Source organism: Petromyzon marinus, chromosome 55 (assembly GCF_048934315.1).
Source record: "Petromyzon marinus isolate PM22_M1 ecotype Great Lakes invasive population chromosome 55, UKy_Petmar_22M1.pri1.0, whole genome shotgun sequence".
Taxonomy (NCBI): Eukaryota; Metazoa; Chordata; class Hyperoartia; order Petromyzontiformes; family Petromyzontidae; genus Petromyzon; species Petromyzon marinus.
The window spans coordinates 12,006,344-12,029,055 of NC_133721.1; the positions used below are offsets into that span (position 1 = coordinate 12,006,344).

The 22,712-nt window shown below is 50.8% G+C and overlaps 1 protein-coding gene and 1 long non-coding RNA gene across 4 annotated transcripts in view; one reads left to right on the plus strand and one right to left on the minus strand.

Annotated features, from left to right (window-relative positions):
- Nucleotides 1-5,459: 5,459 nt before the first annotated feature.
- The window catches only part of LOC116954514 (beta-arrestin-1-like), a 28,249-nt gene continuing 10,996 nt past the window's right edge, over nt 5,460-22,712 (plus strand). For 2 of the 3 annotated variants that reach the window (XM_032975081.2, XM_076052359.1), the window contains exons 1-10: nt 5,460-5,547; nt 7,111-7,202; nt 13,490-13,520; nt 14,549-14,609; nt 16,075-16,119; nt 17,171-17,367; nt 18,673-18,732; nt 20,258-20,325; nt 21,206-21,341; nt 22,175-22,259. In XM_032975081.2, coding sequence (XP_032830972.2) covers nt 7,183-7,202; nt 13,490-13,520; nt 14,549-14,609; nt 16,075-16,119; nt 17,171-17,367; nt 18,673-18,732; nt 20,258-20,325; nt 21,206-21,341; nt 22,175-22,259 — 703 coding nt within the window. In that variant the 5' untranslated portion in view covers nt 5,460-5,547; nt 7,111-7,182. Of the gene's footprint in view, nt 5,548-7,110; nt 7,203-13,489; nt 13,521-14,548; nt 14,610-16,074; nt 16,120-17,170; nt 17,368-18,672; nt 18,733-20,254; nt 20,326-21,205; nt 21,342-22,174; nt 22,260-22,712 lie in introns of all 3 variants that reach the window. The other variant, XM_032975080.2, reaches the window with a different exon arrangement.
- Nucleotides 19,283-21,278, minus strand: LOC142905625 (uncharacterized). Its single transcript, XR_012929651.1, has 2 exons — nt 21,180-21,278; nt 19,283-20,302 (listed from the first exon to the last, which is right to left on the minus strand). It is a non-coding gene; the product is annotated as an uncharacterized LOC142905625 (long non-coding RNA).

The following is a 22,712-nucleotide window of genomic DNA, read 5'->3' on the forward strand; positions in this document are numbered from 1 at the left end:
TTGTGGGTAATGCAGTAACATGAATCCTTGTAAAAAGGTTTAAGTTTTGTTGCCAGAAGAAAGGGGGAAAAACCATATTATTATATTTTCGTACTGGCAAAGGAGGTCTAATGATGTGTATAAAGGACCGTATATGTGTGCACGTGTTCTACATGACAAAGGCAGCGTGCTCACGTCTAGGGCGCTGTAAATGGGATAATATGAATCCGTGACGGAATGAATGATACACGATATCATAGCCATGCTTGATCCATGCTCAATCCATTCTCAAACACATAGGCAGAGGTATTCAAAATATCTTAGCCATACTTGATCCATACTTGATCATACTTGATCCATACTCAAATACATAGGCACAGTTATTAAAATATCATAGCCATGCTTGATCCATTGCTGGAACATATGGGCACATGTATTCAACATATAATGGCCATGCTTGATCCACATGACATAAAGAGACGATCTGTCGATCAAAAAACTCCACATTAGGCCGCCCCTTGACGCTGATTGGCTTCTTTCTACATGAACATAATTTGCCATTCATTCTGCCGCGGATTCATTTTATCCTGTTACACGTTCAATCTGCTTCGGGGTGGTTGCCTTTCTCAATATCAGAATATTTATCCTGGAGGAATCCGACGAGCTATAGAGCTTTTTTCCGCAGGTATCCAGTCGGGGGCGGATTATCAAGTTACAACAGCAAGCAATCCAAAAACACGATATGAGTGCAAAGTACATACAAATAAAACAAAACTACAGATTTTTTTACCTTACCAGCTAAGGCTCACTGAGCGATTAGCTTTTTTTTTTGAGAAGCGACGTGGCCACCACAAACGATAACTCAACGAAGTGGCTTATCATCACGTGGACATTTACAGCAGCAAAATCATATGAATAGTAATCACGCATGTTTCTAAATACAGGCGCTCTCTTTGTTCAGATTTTGTAATGCATCTACTACTGTACTACTATTCCACGTAGAGCCAGGCAAGCCTGTAGTATTGGCCGAGGTGCGACTCTCCCAAGGGCTGTGTGCGTCGGCTGACAATGTATGAAAGTGTTGTGGTTCATTTGCGGTAAGCACTTCGCACTCATTGCACACAAAGTGCTTGCCAACAAATGAATCACAATACCTTTGCTGATCCCGTCAACGAGCAAAAGACCATCATCACCTCGCAGCAGCAGCAGTGGATTTTGGTTCGGCCATCGAACAAAGACGGTGGTCACCGCATCGCGTGGCTCTTTCAGATGCCCTTCTGCGTCCGTCTGGAACGCTCTTCCCTTCCGATGTTATGAAGCCACTGGAGCTATGCAGGTTTAAATCATCATCATCTCGATTGACAAACTCATTCCTTCAGAACTGCTTTTTGTGTTTAGTTGTCCTTCCCGTGCACCTTCGATTTCCATGGTCGGCTACGTATGGTGCGAAAGAAGTTCAACACACACACACACACATACAAATCAGTGACAACTGACGGCCAAAGACGTAGATTCTTGACTCTGCCGTGACCTGTCAGCATCCCTAATTCGAAAAGCAATTGCCAAATTGGCTTTTCTTATCGGGATTAAAGAAAATCGCATTACCCCCCCCCCACACACACACACTTCAGGACCCACGGTGGTGGCGTTAGGCGTTACACAAGACGCCTCTTTGGCTCTGGCACCATTTGCTCTGGAGCTCTTTGAATTCCTCCTGCCGCGTTGCGCAGAAGGTGCGGGCACGCACAGCGAGTCCTCGTTTGGCGTGCGAGATGTCGAAAAACAACGTCCCCGTGAATGAATGTAGCAACGGTGGAGTTTGGCGAGATGCGATGTGCTACTACGCCCACCACACAGTGGGATGGCGGGACAAATGACTGAGGATACGCCGTCGCCGCGGCACCCTATCAATCCGCGTCATAACGGGCGCGCTCTCCGCGTCATAATGGCGCGTGCTCCGCGTCATAACGGCCCGCTTTCCACGTCACAACAGCGCGCGTTCTGCGCAGGAAAAGTGTGTATCCCCGAATGCAAGCGAAAACGCGTTAAGCGAGGACTTACCATATATTTTTTTTATTTTTAAAGCTTTTGCAGATGTCCAGTAGATGCCCAGTGTTTCGGAAAACTTGTCAGACGCGGTTCCTACTCCGACATTGTGCTGTGTTTCCGCAGGCGAAAGCAACACGTGGGAGGTGTGCAAGCGCCCTGATTGTCTGCGAGCACTCGCGAACAGCACTTGCCCCAAACGTCTGTTGAGGCTATACGGTTAATCTTTGAGCAAGGGAGGGAGCGGTGGCGCGGTGTTCAGCAGCTCCGCGCTACGAGACCGGCGGCCTGGAGTTGGATCACCGCTCACAGCCAGCATTGCCCCATCCCCTCCGGTCGTTTTTTTTGGTCCCTCGCGGCGAGAGATTTTGAGATTAAAGAGTCGCTTGGTTTCCGGGCCACGCACAGACAGACAGAAAGCGAGAGAGAGAGAGCAGTGGTGGTGGTGGTGGTAGAGACCGGACCCCAAATTAACCCCAACCTTAATCGCTGGAGATAAATGCCCCCCCCCCCCCCCGTGCCCCCGCTGCGATGTGTTTACACAGCCGGCTCTCGGAAGTAATTTCCACTCGGACCATTTTCAGCGGTAACCAAGAGCCCCCCCAACCCTCAATAACACTCCCTGTAAGCAACAAGAACACTCTCCCAGGAACCTTGTGTGTAGCGTGACCCTTGTGTAGTGTCAGTGAGCTCGGAGACGAGGTTTGTAGGGTCACCTTCTTTATTGAACACACACGATCTCGCCTGCACACTCTCTACAGTCGCCTAGCCTATAACACAACACGAGCCATCTAACATCGACGGCGCTCGCCGAGACAGCTCACAGGCTACCTAGCAGCGCAATATCGAGCGAAGACGGCAGCGACGTTGGCGACGACGAGACGACAGTGACGACGAGATGATCTAATCCCAGAACCGGCAGCCTCGAGCACCCGGCTCTCGGCCCCTTTGATGCTCCCAGCGCGGCCTGGCTCCGCCCTGGACGCGCCTCCCCTCTCGAACCCGCCAGCAGCAGGTCCCAGGGGCCTCCAGATGGAGCCCTCGATTACCCTTGCCCCAGTTCCTCCGCCCTGCCGACACAGCCGTGTATATGCTCACCAGCGTGTATACTGTTTGTCCACCGCAGTTGCCGCTGCTGGTCACCAGCCGGCTCTATTACACTACACTTGTATAAAGTGGGGGGGAGCATATAGACACAGAGTGTGGGGGGCTCGACATAATAGTAAACAAATTTCCGGGTACGACATCAGAGGAGGAGGAGGAATCCGGTGAGCTATGATGCAGCTCTTTCACAAGATGTTCAGTGTGCTGCGGGTCAGCAAATTACAAACAGCAAACGATACAAAACAACGAGTGGAGAGCGCAAAGTTGAGTAAATAGCTAAGTCACTAATTAATTATATAAGTCCAATTTATCAAAATTTTGCAAGGCAACAAAAACAACAACAAACAGTCCCAGACCACACCAATATATCACACAGTCCCTCAACCCAGCCACCAAGCCACCAAGCCACCCACCAACCAGCCACCAACCCACACAGCCACCAACCACTCAGACACCAACCCACCCAGTCACCCACCACCCAGACACCAACCCACCCAGCCACCCACCACTCAGACACCAACCCACCCACCCAGCTACCAACCCACCCAGTCACTCACCACCCAGACACCAACCCACCCAGCCACCAACCCACCCAACCACCCACCACCCAGCCATCAACCAACCCAGCTACCAACCCACCCAGCTACCAACCCACCCAGCCACCCACCTACCCAGCCACCAACCCACCCAGCTATCAACCCACCCAGCTACCAACCCACCCAGCCACCCACCCACCCAGCCACCAACCCACCCAGCTACCAACCCACTCAGCTACCAACCCACCCAGCCACCCACACACCTAACCAGCCACCCACCTAGCCACCAACCCAATGTGGAGGGAAAACCCAGAAAGACCCGGAGGAATATCAATGTGTTCACAGGGGAGAACATGTAAACTCCAAATATACAGGCATCGTCAGGGTCGTGGATCTAACCCAGGACCTCCAGCATACCAGGTGAGGGAGATAACATTTCGCACCGGGACAACCCCGTGCTTAAGACGTCTTATCTGTTTGATACAGTATTTTGGCACCTATAATTATAATGCCACTGCTCAGATTATATCTGCACAATAAATTCTAGGTGGAGGAAGGCGGGGGTAGGCAGGTGGAGGCAGAAGCCCAGACTGTGTCTACATTCGTGCGATTGCTGAATGTATTTTGTCTTATACATCTAAAGTGGATATTATTGTTTTCTGTCCGGCCACCAAACCTCTGCCCCTACCACCCTCCACTTACCCTCATCCATGCCCATTTCACAATATCATGCATGTACCCCATACCTCACTGGCTCTCACCCACGCTGCACCCATCAGACACCCTCACTCACCATCACATTCCACCTTATTTTGCCTTATCTACCCCTGCAACATTAGCTCCATTCCCAGCCCCTGTATCTCCATCCATTCCATCACCTTCTTCACTGAACGCCGTCCGATTTCATCTTAAAGGGCTCTGGAAAAGGCGCTATATGAATGCGAAAGAGAATAGAATGGAAGGCACACGTGGTGTGACAACGTTTGTATGTGCAGACCATACGCCTTCTCTGCCCATCTGCCCCTCCATACCTATATATTCTTAAAAAAGTTATTCTCCGGGGAGTGAATGATTTTTCAGCTGAATCTTTTTCAACGCAAGCAACACGTCCGCACCGGATTCCACATTCGACTGCCTCATCAGCAGAGTGGGGCTCGCTTTAGCCAATGCTCGTGGTGCAAATGACACGGCGAGGTGTTTAAAAGGCAGGCGCGTAATGGGCGTGTCGTGAGATATGGGTGTTGCGATGTAATGTGAGCCTCTGTTAATTTACAGCCGTTTTCTAATCCACTGCTGTGAGCTCAGAGGACCATACTTCATCATGCCAGTCAGTGCGTGTTGGTGAATGGGAGGTGGGGTGGCGGAGGGGGGGGGGGTCTTTATCAAGCCGTCTTCGTCTTGCCACCGCTTGTAATGAAAATAATAATCTCCTCCTCGTAAGCACAAATAGTACATTGAGTATGAATGGTGGACGCGCGTGTGCACGCATCGACGGCATAGATCTAAAAATAATATGCCGGTGGGCATATTGTATTGCCTCTGCATCTCATTAACCTGCCACTTCACCTCTTGACCTTCTACATCCTCCACTCTCTAATCCTTGACCTCCCCCACCATCAACAACCCAGCCTCCCTCCCCACCAACCACGTGCTTTACCGTGACTCCTTCAAGTAAGCCTCGACGGAGTTGGGGCAGCGATTAGGACATAAGCGCTTAAGACGCACAAAGTTAGGAGCGCCCGCCCGCGCTGATCGGATTTGAGTGCTTCGAGTATATATAGAGGGAGAGATCGAGAGACGCACCCTAGAGAGGATCGTTAATCAGCGCCTCCCGCATCGCCCATATCACCTCCTCCACTGCGCCCTTCCTCTCGTCTCAAAGGTGTCCCGACAGCTCCCGTCCCATTTGGAATGGTTCCTCGAGTTAAGAGGATGGGATGCAGTCAGGTGGGATGGGGTGGAAAGGGATGGCGTGGAATAGCTAACTAACATTTTTATTTTATTTTTCCAGGTAAAGCCCATTGAGTTATATAGCTATTTTTTCAGAAGCGACCTGGATATCGTGAATTATATCTCAGCGAAGTGGCCTATGACGTGAAAATGTATTACAGCCAAATCATCTGAAGGCAGTTAATGTTCATTCTAAAATGTGGAGGGGAAAACCGGAGGACCCGGAGAAAAATCCACCCGGCCACGGGGAGAGAGAAAGATACACAAACTCCAAATATACAGCAGCAGGCGTCAGGGTCGGGATCGAACCCCCGACCTCCTGCATACCAGGCGAGGTGTTAACCACCTCGCCACCATGGGGTGAGATGGAATGGGGTGGAATAGCATGAGATAGGATGCGGTAGAATTAGTTGGCATAGCATTCGAATGTCAAAAGAGCCATGTGTGACAGGTTGCTTTGTGTACAAGGTGAGTTAAAAGCGTGGGGAACCGCGCTTCATTAAAAAAAAACTCCACATCCTGTTGATGAGACGCAGAATGTGAAAAGTGGTCCGGAGTTTTCGCCCTCGCTCAAACACGCTGCTTGACGAGTGTGGTCCGGAAAGCCAAATCGGCTGACGAGTTTCAAATGGGCATCGATGCGGTTGCTTGCCTCCTCTTTCAAGTCCTGAGACATTGGTGGTGGAAATTCCACGTTCCTGTCGGCGTACTTAAACCTCACGGCGCAATGACAACAATAAAATAACACCACTTAAGTACGGCTTCTTTTATCAGTAACAATTATAACAACAATAATAATGTGAGACCACTTTGGTTTAAAGCCGTACTGTTGTATGTTGAACTTCTTTCGCAGCGTACGTAGCCAACCGTGCTCACAGATATACATTAAAGACAAGCCACAGTGCTTGTCTTTAATGTATATCTGTGAGCTTCTATGGGTCTGCATGCGTCTCTGTATCTCCAGGTGTCTATGGGTATAATGCAGTGTGGGTTGCATGGCCACAATCGCATTGCTGTGGGTCGTGTCTCTAAGTTTTCCATTCATGAAGGAGACGTGCTCATCGATCTGTATGTACTGTATGTGTGCATGTTGAACTTCGTTGGCACCGTACGTAGCCAACCGTGCTAATCGTAGGTGCAGGGTGGGGGGGGGGGGGGGGAGTATGACAATAAACTAGACACAACGAGGAGTTCTAAAGACACGAGTTTCCAATCGAGATTTAAAGGTGCCGCAGCTCCAGTGGCTTCCGAACATCGGAGAGGGATGTCGATCGATTGGCTGTTTGTGGTGCGAGCAAGCGGCAGGGCTTGGCACGCGTGACCGCGGCTAATTGGTTAGGGCTTCACTCGAGGATTCGTCGTTTGTCCGGGCCTCATGCCCTCTCTGTGCCGTGCGTTCACAACTCGCTGTGCTCTCTCTCCCCGCTCGCGTTGCTCCTTCGACTCGCGACTCTTCCTGGCGCTGTCCACTCGACCGCGGTGCTGATCGGCGCAGCCCCGGGGTGGAAAGTGAGGCTGCTACTGCTGCCGCTACTGCCTCTGCTGCGGACGGAGACGAAGAACGAAGATGGGAGACGGCGGAAACCGGTAAAGAAGTTGCGGGTCGTGGTGTGAGCGTTTTCCCTGTTAGCAGTGCCGCATTGAGAGAATAATTGAGATGGGGAGAAGTAGGGGTGACACTCTCTCTGTACCAAGGACGTTTGCCAGTGCGCCTCTTAAAGTAGCATCGCTCGGCCAACTGGTGGAGCGATGTGTGTATGTTGAACTTCTTTCGCACCGTACGGAGTCAACCACGATACTCGGAGTTGCGGGGGGAAGGACAACAAACTAAACACAACAACAACATCAGCTTTTTTTTTAAGAAGCGAGTTTGTCAATCTAGACGATGATTTTAAAAGCGCCATAGCTCCCACTGGCATCCTAACATCGGAGGGAAGATCGTTCCAGGCGGCCGCAGAAGCGCCATCCGAAAGCGCCGCGCGATGCGAGCGACCGGCGGCTTCTGTTGCGCAACGAGACACGCGACGCCGGCGCGAATCGCTCCGTGCAGCCGTGGCCACGTCACCTGGTGCCGAACATCCAATGGGCACGCGGGCAATAACGAGACGGGGGAAGGGGAGGGGCTACAAATTATATAAATTAAATAATTCCCGGCCGTGTGGGGGGAGTGAGTGTGTGTGGGGGGGGGGGGGGGGAAGTGTGTGTGTGGGGGGAGTATGGGGGGAGTGAGTGTGTGGGGGGAGTGAGTGTGTGGGGGAGTGTGTGGGGGAAGTGTGTGGGGGGAGTGTGTGGGGGGAACGAGTGTGTGAGTGTGTGGGGGGAGTGAGTGTGTGAGTGTGTGGGGGGAATGAGTGGGGGGAGTGGATGTGTGGGGGGAATGAGTGTGTGAGTGTGTGGGGGGAGTGAGTGTGTGAGTGTGTGGGGGGAATGAGTGTGTGGTGGGGAGTGAGTGTGTGGGGAGAGTGAGTGTGTGGGGGGGGGGGGGGAATTATCTGAATCGGTTCTGGGCCTCCCTTAGGTCAACTCAGCCTCAAATGAGTACCTGGTTCGGTGTGTAAACATCGCCACTGGGGAGACAAAGACGGCGGGGCGTTGTTCTGGCCACCCACTCCCATCGTGCGCCATGCCGGCCTTCATCGGTGCTACTCGCTAACAGCGCTTGCCCCGACAGTCTATTAAAGCTACCCGGGGGTGGTCTTTGACTCGTGGTCTTAACTGCCTGAGAGTCGCGGGAAGAACTTCCAAGAGCTCTCCGTACCGACTGCCTTGTTCTGCTCGAAGCGTGGACAATTTCCCCCCGGTGGCTTCGGGGCTATTGTTGGTGCCTGGCTAAGTGCATGTCCGGTGAGCATACGGGGGGGAGGCAGGGGTGGTGCCCGCATAAGCCTCGCCCTGAGTAAATGCGCTCATCCGTCCGAGAAGCTCCCCATTAGCGCGATTAGCTCGAGTCAGCGTGGGCAGGGTAACTTTAGCCAAACTCGATTTGATTTAAATCCTCGGACGCACGGATTACGGGCGAGAGAGACGTAAAGACACCAGACGCATCCCATTGGCCCGGGCGCGATACCTGGCGACCGTTCGGAAAGACCGTGTCCAGAAGCACACTCTGTGAATTGTTACAAACTCGCCTTATGCCCCTCCAAGGATGGGTGTATTCCAGTAAATCTGAAACTTGCAAGCGAAAAGCACAGAGCGCGACGTGATATGCATGCCATCCATTCGTGTGCAATTTGTAAGGGCGCGGTGACACAGACTTATTTCATTTTAAGGTTATAATCCATTGTTCATCACGACGTCCTTTTTACTTCTATGTCTCAACAACAGCGTTACGGAGATCACGTGACGTGATGAGGGTTCTGCCTTTGTAGTGAGGGTTGTCAGTTGACGCCGAGGAGGGGGGAGGAGGCGCCTCGCCCCCCCCATGTGGAGTGACGTCACCCGCTAATTAATATTAATGAAGGTTGTCCATTTGGAAGACGTCACCTCTTCATGATTATTAGTATGGGGGGCTGTTCGATGTGGAGTGACGTCACCTGTTCATGAGTATTAATTAGGGGGGCTGGCCACCGTAGAGTGACGTCACGCGCGAGACACAGACATTATTGGCTCATTATTATAATCGTAAATAAATTTGACTTCTCGCTCAACTCATATGATGCACTCCGGGCAACGGGCAGGGCTACCTGAGAAGTGGGCGGGGTTGGCCGAGTGGTGGGCGGGGAGAGCTGGGTGGTGGGCGGGGCTACCCGAGTAGTGGGCGGGATTACCTGCGTGGTGTGCGGGCCTAGTTGAGTGGTGGGCGGAGTTACTCGAGTTGTGGGCGGGGCTAGCTGAGTGGTGAGCGGGGCTACCCGAGTGGTGGGTGGGGATTTTTAGACGTGATCGGGGGCTTGCTGAGTGGTGGGCGTGGCTAGTGATGGGCGGGGCTAGCTGAGTGATGGGCGGGGCCAGCTGAGTGGTGGGCGGGACCAACAACAAGTAAAAGTTTAACATGTAGTAGTAATCGGCTTACGCGACCAATATTATCCATAATAAAGGTTTAAAAAAAACGAGTGTTTTCACATTTCCCGTGTTTAAATATTTAAACAAAAAAGCAGATCTTCTTTGGTTCTTTCGGTAAAGTCACGTAGAATGAGAATAAAATAATAAATTGATAAAATAAAATAACACAATAATATTCTCACGACGTTTCGGCCACAACACAAGCGGCCTTCATCAGGTGAAGGGAGCGAGACTGTCTGGTAGGACAGCGCTGGAGTGAGAGAGCCACGTTCAGATCACGGCTTTTAAGCTGTGTGAGAGGAACAAAGAGCCTTGACGAAGGAATTAGCATAAAATTTAGCATTGAAAAGGCTGAATGATTAGCTTGTGACTGGTCACAGAAATAGCTATGTTAAAAGTTAAAGCATACACATCCGCAGAGGCACCCATTGTTAAAAGGAATTAGCATAGAATTTAGCATTGAAATAGCTAAATTAAGGCATTCGCTTGTAACTGCTACAGAAATAGTTACGTTGAAGTCAGAGCATACACATTCACCGAGGCACTTCGTGCAAATCAAAACAGGAGAATTTAGCATTGAAATAACTAGGCGAATTTAGCATTGAAATAACTGGGTGATTTGCTAGTGACTGGTCACAGAAATGACTACATATCTGAGCTATTCACAGTACTATATAGTGAACCAATAAAAACTAAAATATAAATTACCTTCATGTTATCAATAAACTCTATATTCTCCAATCAGCTAAGCTACCAACCATAAGTCGTTATATATCACAATGCTATATGGCGAAAAAATGGGTGGATTCTTACCCTCAAATTTCCGTACCACGGATAGCTACGGGCCCCGTTCAGACGGACGAGTTCGTCCATGGTCGGAACAGAGGAGGGGGAGAGAGACAGCTGCGAAGCCCTAGTATACTCCATGTTGTAAACCATACCATTAACCGTGGTGTGAGAGGTATTAAGAGGCAATGCTGGCGAAAGAGCTGCGGTCTGAAGGTCATCGTAAAATTACAATTAATTAAGAACAGAAATGATTTAACACATCTTTCCACTGGTTACTAAGCCTGAATCCATCTTCTCGGTTGAAATTGTCTCTGTGCTTGTATATGTGAATGGCCTCATGAACGAATCTCTCATGGTAGCCAGTTGGTTTGCAAAGAACCTCCGTCTTGGAGAAGTCAATGTCATGTGAGCCCACTGAATTGTAACAGTGATCTGCCACGGCAGAAGAGTTCGTCTTACCGTGTTTCAAGTCTGCTTTATGTTCGCGGATGCGGTCCGAGATATGTCTTTTGGTTTCTCCAATGTAGCTACTACCACAGAGGCACTTTAGTTTGTAAACGCCCGGGTACTGTATGTCTGGAAGAGCATCTTTTACAGATGGAACTAAATCACGGATTTTGTGTACTGTGTTGAATCGGACCTGGATCTTGTGTTTATTCAGGATTTTGGAGATCTTTTAGTGACCCCTGCAATGTAGGGTAAGGTGATGGTTTTGAGTGGCTCCACAAGAGGATCCTTCTTCATGACTGGAGTGATGGCTTTGCGGATTGTGTAGTCGGAGTAGCCATTAGCCCTGAGAGCCTGGTGTACGTGCTTGAGTTCACTGGTAATGTGTTCCTGGTCGGAAATGCATTGGGCTCTATGGTATAGAGTCTTGATGAGGCAGTTCTTCTGGGATGGATGGTGGTGGGAATCCGGTTTCAAGTAAGCATCTGTATGGGTAGCTTTCCTGTAGACAGAGTGGCTCATTGAACCATCATGTCTCCTTTTAATTAAGACATCCAGAAAGGGTAGTTTGCCATCTTTTTCCGACCTCCATGGTAAATCTGATGGCTGGGTGTATGGAATTGATGTGGTCGCGGAATTGGTCTAGAGCAGGCTGGCCATCCTGAATAAACACAAGATCCAGGTCCGATTCAACACAGTACACAAAATCCGTGATTTAGTTCCATCTGTAAAAGATGCTCTTCCAGACATACAGTACCCGGGCGTTTACAAACTAAAGTGCCTCTGTGGTAGTAGCTACATTGGAGAAACCAAAAGACATATCTCGGACCGCATCCGCGAACATAAAGCAGACTTGAAACACGGTAAGACGAACTCTTCTGCCGTGGCAGATCACTGTTACAATTCAGTGGGCTCACATGACATTGACTTCTCCAAGACGGAGGTTCTTTGCAAACCAACTGGCTACCATGAGAGATTCGTTCATGAGGCCATTCACATATACAAGCACAGAGACAATTTCAACCGAGAAGATGGATTCAGGCTTAGTAACCACTGGAAAGATGTGTTAAATCATTTCTGTTCTTAATTAATTGTAATTTTACGATGACCTTCAGACCGCAGCTCTTTCGCCAGCATTGCCTCTTAATACCTCTCACACCACGGTTAATGGTATGGTTTACAACATGGAGTATACTAGGGCTTCGCAGCTGTCTCTCTCCCCCTCCTCTGTTCCGACCATGGACGAACTCGTCCGTCTGAACGGGGCCCGTAGCTATCCTTGGTACGGAAATTTGAGGGTAAGAATCCACCCATTTTTTCGCCATATAGCATTGTGATATATAACGACTTATGGTTGGTAGCTTAGCTGATTGGAGAATATAGAGTTTATTGATAACATGAAGGTAATTTATATTTTAGTTTTTATTGGTTCACTATATAGTACTGTGAATAGCTCAGATATGTAGTCATTTCTGTGACCAGTCACTAGCAAATCACCCAGTTATTTCAATGCTAAATTCGCCTAGTTATTTCAATGCTAAATTCTCCTGTTTTGATTTGCACTAAGTGCCTCGGTGAATGTGTATGCTCTGACTTCAACGTAACTATTTCTGTAGCAGTTACAAGCGAATGCCTTAATTTAGCTATTTCAATGCTAAATTATATGCTAATTCCTTTTAACAATGGATGCCTCTGCGGATGTGTATGCTTTAACTTTTAACATAGCTATTTCTGTGACCAGTCACAAGCTAATCATTCAGCCTTTTCAATGCTAAATTTTATGCTAATTCCTTCGTCAAGGCTCTTTGTTCCTCTCACACAGCTTAAAAGCCGTGATCTGAACGTGGCTCTCTCACTCCAGCGCTGTCCTACCAGACAGTCTCGCTCCCTTCACCTGATGAAGGCCGCTTGTGTTGTGGCCGAAACGTCGTGAGAATATTATTGTGTTATTTTATTTTATCAATTTATTATTTTATTCTCATTCTACGTGACTTTACCGAAAGAACCAAAGAAGATGAATCATTGCAGTCACGAAAGCTTTAAATCGAAAAAAGCAGATACCATCAAATAAACTATTTAAAAAAAACAACGATGGATAACACCGTTACCAGGGTGTCCGCTTGCCACACTGACAAGCCCCCCCCCCCCCCATCGTTGTGTCCGATTGCACATAAATGTTGGCTCGGTGGTTCGCCCACCACGCCACGCATGGACCAAACTGATGATGCAATTCCCATACAAGTACCACTTTGTCCACATGCAGAAGGGGTGAATTGAGTATTCGCTAGCCCCCCCTCCCCTTCTCCCCCCCCCCCCCCCCTCAATAACAAGAACCAAAAACATGAACTACTGAATGTTAATGTTGTTTAATGCTGACGTAGTATTGTTAAATCGATCGTGAGTGGGGTAACATGTGGGTAACTTTCACCTCTTCCAAGGCGTCTGGCGATCGTGAAAACGCAGGCCAAAGAACCCTGTCTCAGAGGGTTACTGTGCTCGAGTGGCAGGCTCTTGCGTTGTCAGCCATTGCAGGGGCTGCGCCCTCAACTCTTTCGATAGCGCCGTGGTGGATGTGCGGAGCGCGCTCGGTCGTTACCGCGACCAATCTGACTCCGTCCCACGTGTTGTGTCCGCAGTGTCTTCAAGAAAACGAGCTCCAATGGCAAGGTATGTCGCGCGCAGTGCAACGCAGTGCGGTTACACGACACGATGTGGATTTACGTGACGTGGAAACGTGACCACGTCTCAAGACGCTCCGCAAGAAACCGCGGGCGTATTCATTTGATAGAGAGAGGCAGCCAGAAATAGAGCAGAGGACGAAGGGAGGGGTAGGAGAGTGCGTGGAGGGGAGTGGAGTGACATGAGAGGGGAGAGGTAGGGGAGTGTGTGGAGGGGAGTAGAGTGAGATGAGAGGGGAGAGGTAGGGGAGTGGGTGGAGGGGAGTGGAGTGAGATGAGAGGGGAGAGGTAGGGGAGTGTGTGGAGGGGAGTGGAGTGAGATGAGAGGGGAGAGGTAGGAGAGAGCGTGGAGGGGAGTGGAGTGAGATGAGAGGGGAGAGGTGGGAGAGTGAGTGGAGGGGAGTGGAGTGAGATGAGAGGGGAGAGGTAGGGGAGTGTGTGGAGGGGAGTAGAGTGAGATGAGAGGGGAGAGGTAGGGGAGTGGGTGGAGGGGAGTGGAGTGAGATGAGAGGGGAGAGGTAGGGGAGTGTGTGGAGGGGAGTAGAGTGAGATGAGAGGGGAGAGGTAGGGGAGTGGGTGGAGGGGAGTGGAGTGAGATGAGAGGGGAGAGGTAGGGGAGTGTGTGGAGGGGAGTGGAGTGAGATGAGAGGGGAGAGGTAGGGGAGTGTGTGGAGGGGAGTGGAGTGAGATGAGAGGGGAGAGGTAGGAGAGTGCGTGGAGGGGAGTGGAGTGAGATGAGAGGGGAGAGGTGGGAGAGTGCCTGGAGGGTTGTAGGCCTTCCCCCTAGGTCGACTCAGCCTCAAACATGTACCTGGTGCAGTGTATAAACATCACGACTGCATGGGGGAGACGGAGGCGACCGGGCGTGGTGCTGACCGCCCACCGCTTCGCATGCCGCGCCTTCCTCCATAGGTGCTGCTCGCTCACAACACTTGCCTCGAAAGTCTGTGCACGCTACACGGGGGACCTTTGCCTGGTCTTCGATGACTTTCACACCTTGCATCTCCCTTTGTGCAGATCACGCTTTACCTGGGCAAGCGCGACTACGTCGACCACGTTGATCACGTGGACCCTATAGGTCAGTTGGCCCACTCATTGTCGCAGGTTCGCGAGTTCAACCCCTGGCTGGGGTGGAGGGGGGAGTGGTTAACTCGGCCCATCGTCCCTCTTTCTCGTCTCTCTCCGGGGTCAATAACACAATTGCAAAGTTGTGGGGGGAATTCAACACTGCTTGTCCTGTACTCTGGGGTGACTCTCACCCGGCCATAGGAACGTGCAATTTCCAACAAACGCCTCGGGATTGTGAACGCGAGATGAGCACGGCTGGGACGCGTCTCCGGACGATGGAGGAGTCATTTGGAGGCTTGTGACGCGTACGACCGTGCCTGTGACGTCACGGCATCTACTTTAAGGACCCGGATTGAGGAGAGGGTCATCCCTAGAGTGGACAACTCCGTAGTTATCACCTGGCGATGTGCTTGCTGATCGCTGGGGGAGGGGGGGGGCAGCGGGGATAGTCCACCGACTGTGGTTAGGGGCCTCCATAAATGACGTCACGCACCTGGGGGGGGGGTTAGACATTTGTGACGATGTGTGACGAGGGGGGGGGGGGTTGAGGAATGTGACGTCACATCAAAATGCGCAACTTTAAATAAATATAGGCAACACGTTCTACTTAATTAAATAGACGTTTTAATAAATGTTTAGATGTTTTCTCCGACTACATCAGAGTGCAGCGGCACATTAAATACGCATTACAAGGACAATAGTTTAAAGCGATTTGAAGCATGTTTTAACTTTTTTTTGGGGGGCGGGGGGGCAGAGCTTGGTGACGTCATATTTGAGGAGGGGGGGGGGGTCTGACTTTGTGTGACGCCGTGTGACGATGGGGGGGGGGGGGGGGGGTCAAAAATCGTCCAAAATCGCGTGACGTCATTTATGGATGGCCCCTTAGGTGCTACTACCCAACAGCACTTGCCCCGACAGTCTGTTAAAGCTACGCGGGGGTGGTCTTTGTCTTAACTGGGGGCGGTCTTTGTCTTAACTGGGGGTGGTCTTTGTCTTAACTGGGGGCGGTCTTTGTCTTAACTGGGGGCGGTCTTTGTCTTCACTGGGGGTGGTCTTTGTCTTAACTGGGGGCGGTCTTTGTCTTAGCTGGGGGTGGTCTTTGTCTTAACTGGGGGTGGTCTTTGTCTTAACTGGGGGTGGTCTTTGTCTTAACTGGGGGTGGTCTTTGTCTTAACTGGGGGTGGTCTTTGTCTTAACTGGGGGTGGTCTTTGTCTTAACTGGGGGCGATCTTTGTCTTAACTGGGGGCGGTCTTTGTCTTAACTGGGAGTGGTCTTTGTCTTAACTGGGGGCGGTCTTTGTCTTAACTGGGGGCGGTCTTTGTCTTAACTGGGGGTGGTCTTTGTCTTATCTGCCTGAGAGTCGCAGGATGAATTTCCATGTGCCCTCCGTACCGGCTGCCTTGTTCTGCCCCTGTGGCTTCGGGGCTATTGCTGGTGCCTGGCTAAGACTATAGGGGCGATCTTTGTCTTGCAGATGGAATGGTCATTCTTGATCCTGAGTATCTTAAGGAACGCAAAGGTGAGTCCTGTCCTCGCGTGACACGTCTTCATCATCACCATCGTCATCATCATCGTCGTCGTCGTCAGCCATGATCTATACACTGCTGGATGAAAGCCTCACCGAGCCGTCGCCGTGCCTCCACGAATCTCGCGATCCTTCACGGCTCCTTAACGAGCTGATCGCTCCATCTCCCCGGTGCTTTGTGACCTGCGCGCTCTCACGAATGCCACGCGGGCAAATTCGTTGAAGAACGTAAAGATAACTCTGTGCATTCATGGGTGGGTGGGGGGGGGGGGTTGTTGGGTGCGGAGCCCGGGGGAACTCACTCACCGTGTGCCCCCCCCCCAAAGCGCGGGGCCCGAGGCGCTCGCTCCAAGGAAGGCCTCGGCCTCTGTGTAATGGAACGTGCACGTGAGGCGTTCTACCCAGCCAATGTCCCTCTGGCTGGGTAGAATTTTATCGAGTGTTCGTCTCTGCAAGTTGCCTCTCACGATGCTGGGCCCGTCGCTTTGAACTCTCACGACTCGTCGTACTTGTCCAAGGCTCCCCCCCGAGCAAAAAAAAAACCTGCTGATCTGATGTCCCCAGATAGGTGCCCGAGTTAGGAATCGAACTCAGGTTCCTTCTGGCCTGTGAGGCGCTGACGTTCCCAATGCGCCGAGATGTTAACTCCCTTGTCTGGTATGTCGGAGGTTGTGGGGTCGATCTCGAACCCTATATTTGGAGTTTGCGGTGTCTCTCTCCATGGCGGTCGCGTGGATTTTTCTCTGGGTCCTCCGGTTTTTCCCTCCATGCTTTCAAATTATTTGGCTGCTATAACTTTCCACGTGATAAGCCACTTCATGAGGCTATCATTTGTGGCCAGGTCGCTACCGAAAAAAAGCTGCGTAGCTCAGTGGGCCTTACCTTGTAAAATAAAAATAAAATAGTTTTATTTTATTTTTATAAAAAAAGTGTTTAGTTTGACAGTCTCTGGTATTTGACTGCTGCTCTTTCTTTCTTTGGATTTCCCCCCCACCTCCCCCATTCACCCCCACCGCCAACCCCCTCCTCCGCCCCCACCCTGCAGCGTACGTGCAGATAACGTGCGCGTTCCGCTACGGACGCGACGACCTGGACGTGCTGGACATGACGTTCCGCAAGGACATCTACGTGAGCACCTTGCAGGTGTTCCCGCCACTGCCCGAGGACAAGAAGCCGCTCACTCACCTGCAAGAGCAACTCATGAAGAAGACCGGAGGCAACAGCTACCCCTTCGTCTTCGAGGTGTGAGTCCGGCGTCCGTCCGGTCCATCTGACTGGACCGACCAACCGACCGACCCACCGACCGACCCACCATTTGACCTACTGACCGACTCATCGACCGACCGACCCACTGACTGACCGACTGACCGACCTACAGACTGACCCACTGGCCGACCCATCAACTGACCCACTGACCGACCTACAGACTGACCCACTGACCGACCCACTGACCGACCCATCAACTGACCCACTGACCGACCCATCAACTGACCCACTGCCCGACCCGCCGACTGACCGACCCACCGATCGACCAACCGACCAACCGACAGACCCACCAACTGACCCACCGACCCACCAATTGACCTACTGACCGATCCACCGACCAACCCACCCACCGACCCACCACTCCGTGATATCTATTTTTGCGGACCGGCCACGGTACGTCCGACAGGGGAGGGTAAAGCTGCATGGCCACATGGAGATGGAGAACCCTCGTGGGCCCCGCCACGAGACCAAGGTCCCTTTCACATCGCTCACGGGGGCAGTGCGCGCCAACAGAAGCGGATATGAAAGTAAACTCTACACTCAAACTATATATTTTTTTATTTTACCAAGTCAGGTCCACTGAACTATAATCGCTCTTTTTGACCGAAGATGTGTTTCGACGTTGTTGGTGACCGTAGCTGAGACCATCGACTCGCCGCACTGGAGAACCCCGTGGTTTAGCCCCAGGCGGCTGCTGGAACCTGGATTTGAGCCCAGGTCCTCGGCGTGTGTTGGTGTCGCGCCTCTGACTCTCTGAACCACCACCACCCGGTAACCTCCTCAAGCCACCCTATTCCACGTGTCTCGCTCAGTCTCCCTTCGACACGAGTGCAGATAAATCGAGTCGGGCAAAATACAAAGTCCCGAGCGATGATGCGGGCGATGATGCAGGCGATGACGCGGGCAATGATGTGGAAGATGATGCGGGTGATGATGCGGGTGATGATGCGGGCGATGATGCAGGCGATTATGTGGGCGATGATGCGGGCGACGATGTTGACGATTATGCGGGCGATGATGTGGGCGATTAGCGGGTGATGATGTGTGCGACGATGCTGTTGATGATGTGGGCAATGGCGCAGGCGATGATACGGGCAATGATGTGGACGATGATGTGGGCGATGTTCAATCGGGGGAGTCGCGAGTAGCAGCCGCGCGACGACTCTGCGCTCGCGTTGCGTTCACGTTTGGATCGTCGTACTCACGACGCGGAGAACAGCGAGTCGCAGAGAGAGTGAGAGAGAGAGCCGCTGCGAACTGACTCCCTTTCGACTCTTTCAGCTTCCACAAAACCTGCCGTGCTCCATCACTCTGCAGCCGGGACCGGATGACGCTGGCAAGGTGAATGGCGACATTTAAAGGGGGAAAAAAAAAAACTCGGTCCGATTTTAGCGTCGGTGCCAACCTGGTCTGATTTGATTAGTTTTATTTTTAATGATAAAAGTGTTTTTTTGGGAGGTTTATAGATCGCGCGAAATGTAATTGTGTCGTGCACCCAACCACCCGACGCATCCAATCGGTAACGGTTCTCGCGTTGCGAACTTAACGAGGCCGTTCAGTTCATTAAACACCGGTTGCGTGCGTGCGTTTGGAGGGCAAAACCCACAACAATAACATTGACAATTTGAGTACTTTGACGTGTCGCCGGTGATCACAGCCAGCGGCATCATCAGGCGTTTTTTGCCCGTACACCACATTTACGTTCACGCAACCTCAGCTGACGAAACTTCATCGCCAATAAAGATGTTGGTGGTGAAGCTCCACGTGCCGAGTTTTTGTTTTTGTACGTGCCGAGTTGTTTTTTGTACGTGTTGAACTGATTTTTGGACGTGCTGAATTGTTTTTTGAACGTATTGAATTGTTTTGTGGACGTGTTGAATTGTTTTTGGACGTGTTGAATTGTTTTTTTGGACGTGTTGAATTGTTTTGTGGACGTCTTGAATTGTTTTCTGGACGTGTTGAATTGTTTTTTGGACGTGTTGAATTGTTTTATTGGACGTGTTGAATTGTTTTTGTGCGTGTTGAATTGTTTTGTGGACGTGTTTAATTGTTTTTTGGACGTATTGAATTGTTTTCTGGACGTGTTGAATTGTTTTTTGCGTGTTTAATTGTTTTTTGGACGTCTTGAATTGTTTTTTGTACGTGTTGAATTGTTTTTGTGCGTGTTGAATTGTTTTTGTACGTGTTAAATTGTTTTTTGGACGTGTTGAATTGTTTTTTTGGACGTGTTGAATTGTTTTTTGGACGTGTTGAATTGTTTTTTGGACGTGTTGAATTGTTTTTTGGTACGCATTGCATTGTTTTTTGTGCGTGTTGAATTGTTTTTTGTGCGTGTTGAATTGTTTTTTGGTATGCATTGAATTTTGTTTGTGCGTGTTGAATTGGTTTTTGTACGTGTTGAATTGTTTTTTTGGACGTGTTGAATTGTTATGTGTGCGTGTTGAATTGTTTTTTGGACGTGTTGAACAGCTTTTTGTCCGTACCCAAAATCTCGTCAGCCACGCAATCTTTCTGGAGCGCATCTCGGCAGCCGGCGTCGTCAGTTCAACGCGAGCCAAACTCTGGACCGGTTTCGACACTCGGTCTCTCATCAGCGCGGTCACGCTCCCTTGCTCCCTTGCTCGCCTGCTTCAACCAACGCTGGTGCATTGCCGGAAGTCCATGGGCGAGGATCCGTTCTCTCTCTCTGTGAGATATGGGTGCCCGTTTCAACATAAGCGGGAGCTTTGTCGAGGAATACACTTCCTGCAGGAGCTGTCCAGCACTTAGGAGCGGAACGTCGGACATTGTATCGATGCAGTGATTGTGGTGGTGGGGAGGGTGCGATTGACGCCGTGTGTGTGCCGTGGTGCGTGTCGACCAGCAGGCCTGCGGCGTGGACTTCGAGGTGAAGGCGTTTTGTGCCGAGAACCTGGAGGAAAAGATTCACAAAAGGTCAGAGTAGTGGTCAACGGGGAGGAGGCTCACAGAGAGGACCCGCGGACTCGCACAGAGACCCGTAGACTCGCACAGAGACCCGTAGACTCGTACATTGGCTGGGTTGGTGTGAATCCTGTGAAATTGCAAGCCCACTGGCTATCAACAAAGATTCGTTCATGAAGCCATCCATATATATAGACACAGGCACAATTGTTGAACCTACCCTCGTTACTTTACCGAAAGATCCAAATAATATCGTAGAATTCTGCGCTACAAACTCGTCGACCCGAGTTCGATTCCCGCTCACGGCCAACACCAATGACGATCATCTTAACCAGTCCTAGGCATCCCCTAGGTCGACTTAGCCTCAAATGAGTACCTGGTATGGTGTGCAAATATCGCCACTGGGGAGACAAAGGCATCTGGGCATGATTCTGGTCACCCACCCTCTCGTGTACTGTGCCGGCCTGCATAGGTGCGATTCGCTAACAGCACTTACCCCAAACATCTGTTCAAGCCTATACGGGGGATCTTTGTCTTTGTCATGTGCGTAGGATTGCCAATTCTGACTGAAGCTATTCGGGGACCTTTGTATTCTTAGAATTATTACGAATAATCAATTTTATTAAAATATCTCCTCGTTATTAAAATCTCCCGGGTTTGCTTTCAATAGCCACGATGCCAATTCCGGTCGAGACTCCCGGGTCAATCCGGGACGGGTTTGGCCAACGCCGGCACCTCCGATTAAGCACGCTTAATCGGAGGTAGGCTAAGTACGGTGCGAAAGAAGTTCAACACACATACACGTACGTACGCCTACCAACAGCGCTTGCCCCTCCCCCACCCCAGTCGCAACAGCCTGGTTTTACCTTCATCTTTTACTGTTGTCGGCCAGGAACTCCGTGCGACTGCTGATCCGGAAGGTGCAGTTCGCTCCCGAGCGCTCCGTGACTCCGCCCAAGGCGGAGACGACGCGCCAGTTCCTCATGTCGGACAAGCCGCTCCAGCTGGAGGCCTCCCTCGACAAGGAGGTGAGTGGAGCACCACCCCCATCCCCACGTGACACGCGGCCAATGCGCGCGCCCGACACACGGCCGAAAGTATTTTTTTTGTTACAAACTTTTGATTTTTTTTCTCTCTCTCTCTCTCACTCTCAAGAAAAAAAATCTAAAAAGTGTACCGTGTCGTCAGAATCAGGATGTTTATGTAGGGGCTGTAGGAGGAAATCTGATGAGCTCCGAAGCTGATGCCGAATGTGTAGAGGGGGAGGGAGGGAATAAACCGGAGGATCCGGAGAAATATCCACGCCACCACGGGGAGGGCGCGCGAGAGAGAGAGAGAGAAGCAGAGACACTCAAATCTCCAAATATTCAGCAGGCGGCAGGGTCGGGGATCGAACCCACGGTGTGGTGGGGTGAGCGATTCTGTGCGCCCCCATCGAACCCGTCTCGCTGGGGGCGATTACGCTAATCCGGTGGCCCCTCCCGCAAGGCCATGCGCGGCTGATGGGATGTGTAAAAAAAAATATGTATAACGTAGCTTTAAAAAATAAATATATATAATAATTTATATTTTAACTTTGTTTTTTTTACTTGGAGACACAAATGCACGACGGGGGTCACTTGTTAGGCCACTTATTCTGGTGAGCCGAGTTCGATTCCCGGCCCTGGCTAACAATCAGCTGGGTCACGGGCATGGCCATGATGAAGCAACCACGTCAAAGCCACCGGGCCATCTCTGCAGTCTAATTGCTAAGCGGTCAGCAACAAACAGCCCTCTCATATATATTATAAGAGCTTGAGTGGGGGGGTTGTGGGTGGGGTGCCGCTAACGGCGGTGGCCACTGTGGGTTTGGTTCTTGCAGCTCTACTACCACGGCGAGGCCATCCAGGTGACGGTAAACATCAACAACAGCTCGAGCAAGCACGTGAAGAAGATGCGGCTCTCGGGTGAGTTGGCGCTGCGCTCTGCTCCGCCCGCGAGACTGAGGAGAGAGAGTGCCCGCGACACAGGCTCAGAATCTGCATTTATCCATAATTACATCCATAATTCATCCATAATACATCCATAATTCAGGTTTTTTTGTGGGCAGGATGGGGATGGTTTCATCAGGCGACAGCCAGATTTGTGGAAAAGTCCACCTGTTTTTTTTAATACTGGAGGAATCCGAGGAGCTATGAAGCTCTTTTTCCACAGATGTCCAGTCGGGGCACGGGGTAAGCACGTGACAACAACAAACGATTACAAACCAACACGATAGGAGTGCAAGGTCCAAGAAATGTAAACAAATCGCCCAAACACAAACAAATTCAACACTAAACCATCCCATCCTACCAGACAAAGCCCACTGAGGCATTGGCTTATTTTTCAAAAGCGACCTGGCCACGAAGGGCAGAGGAGCG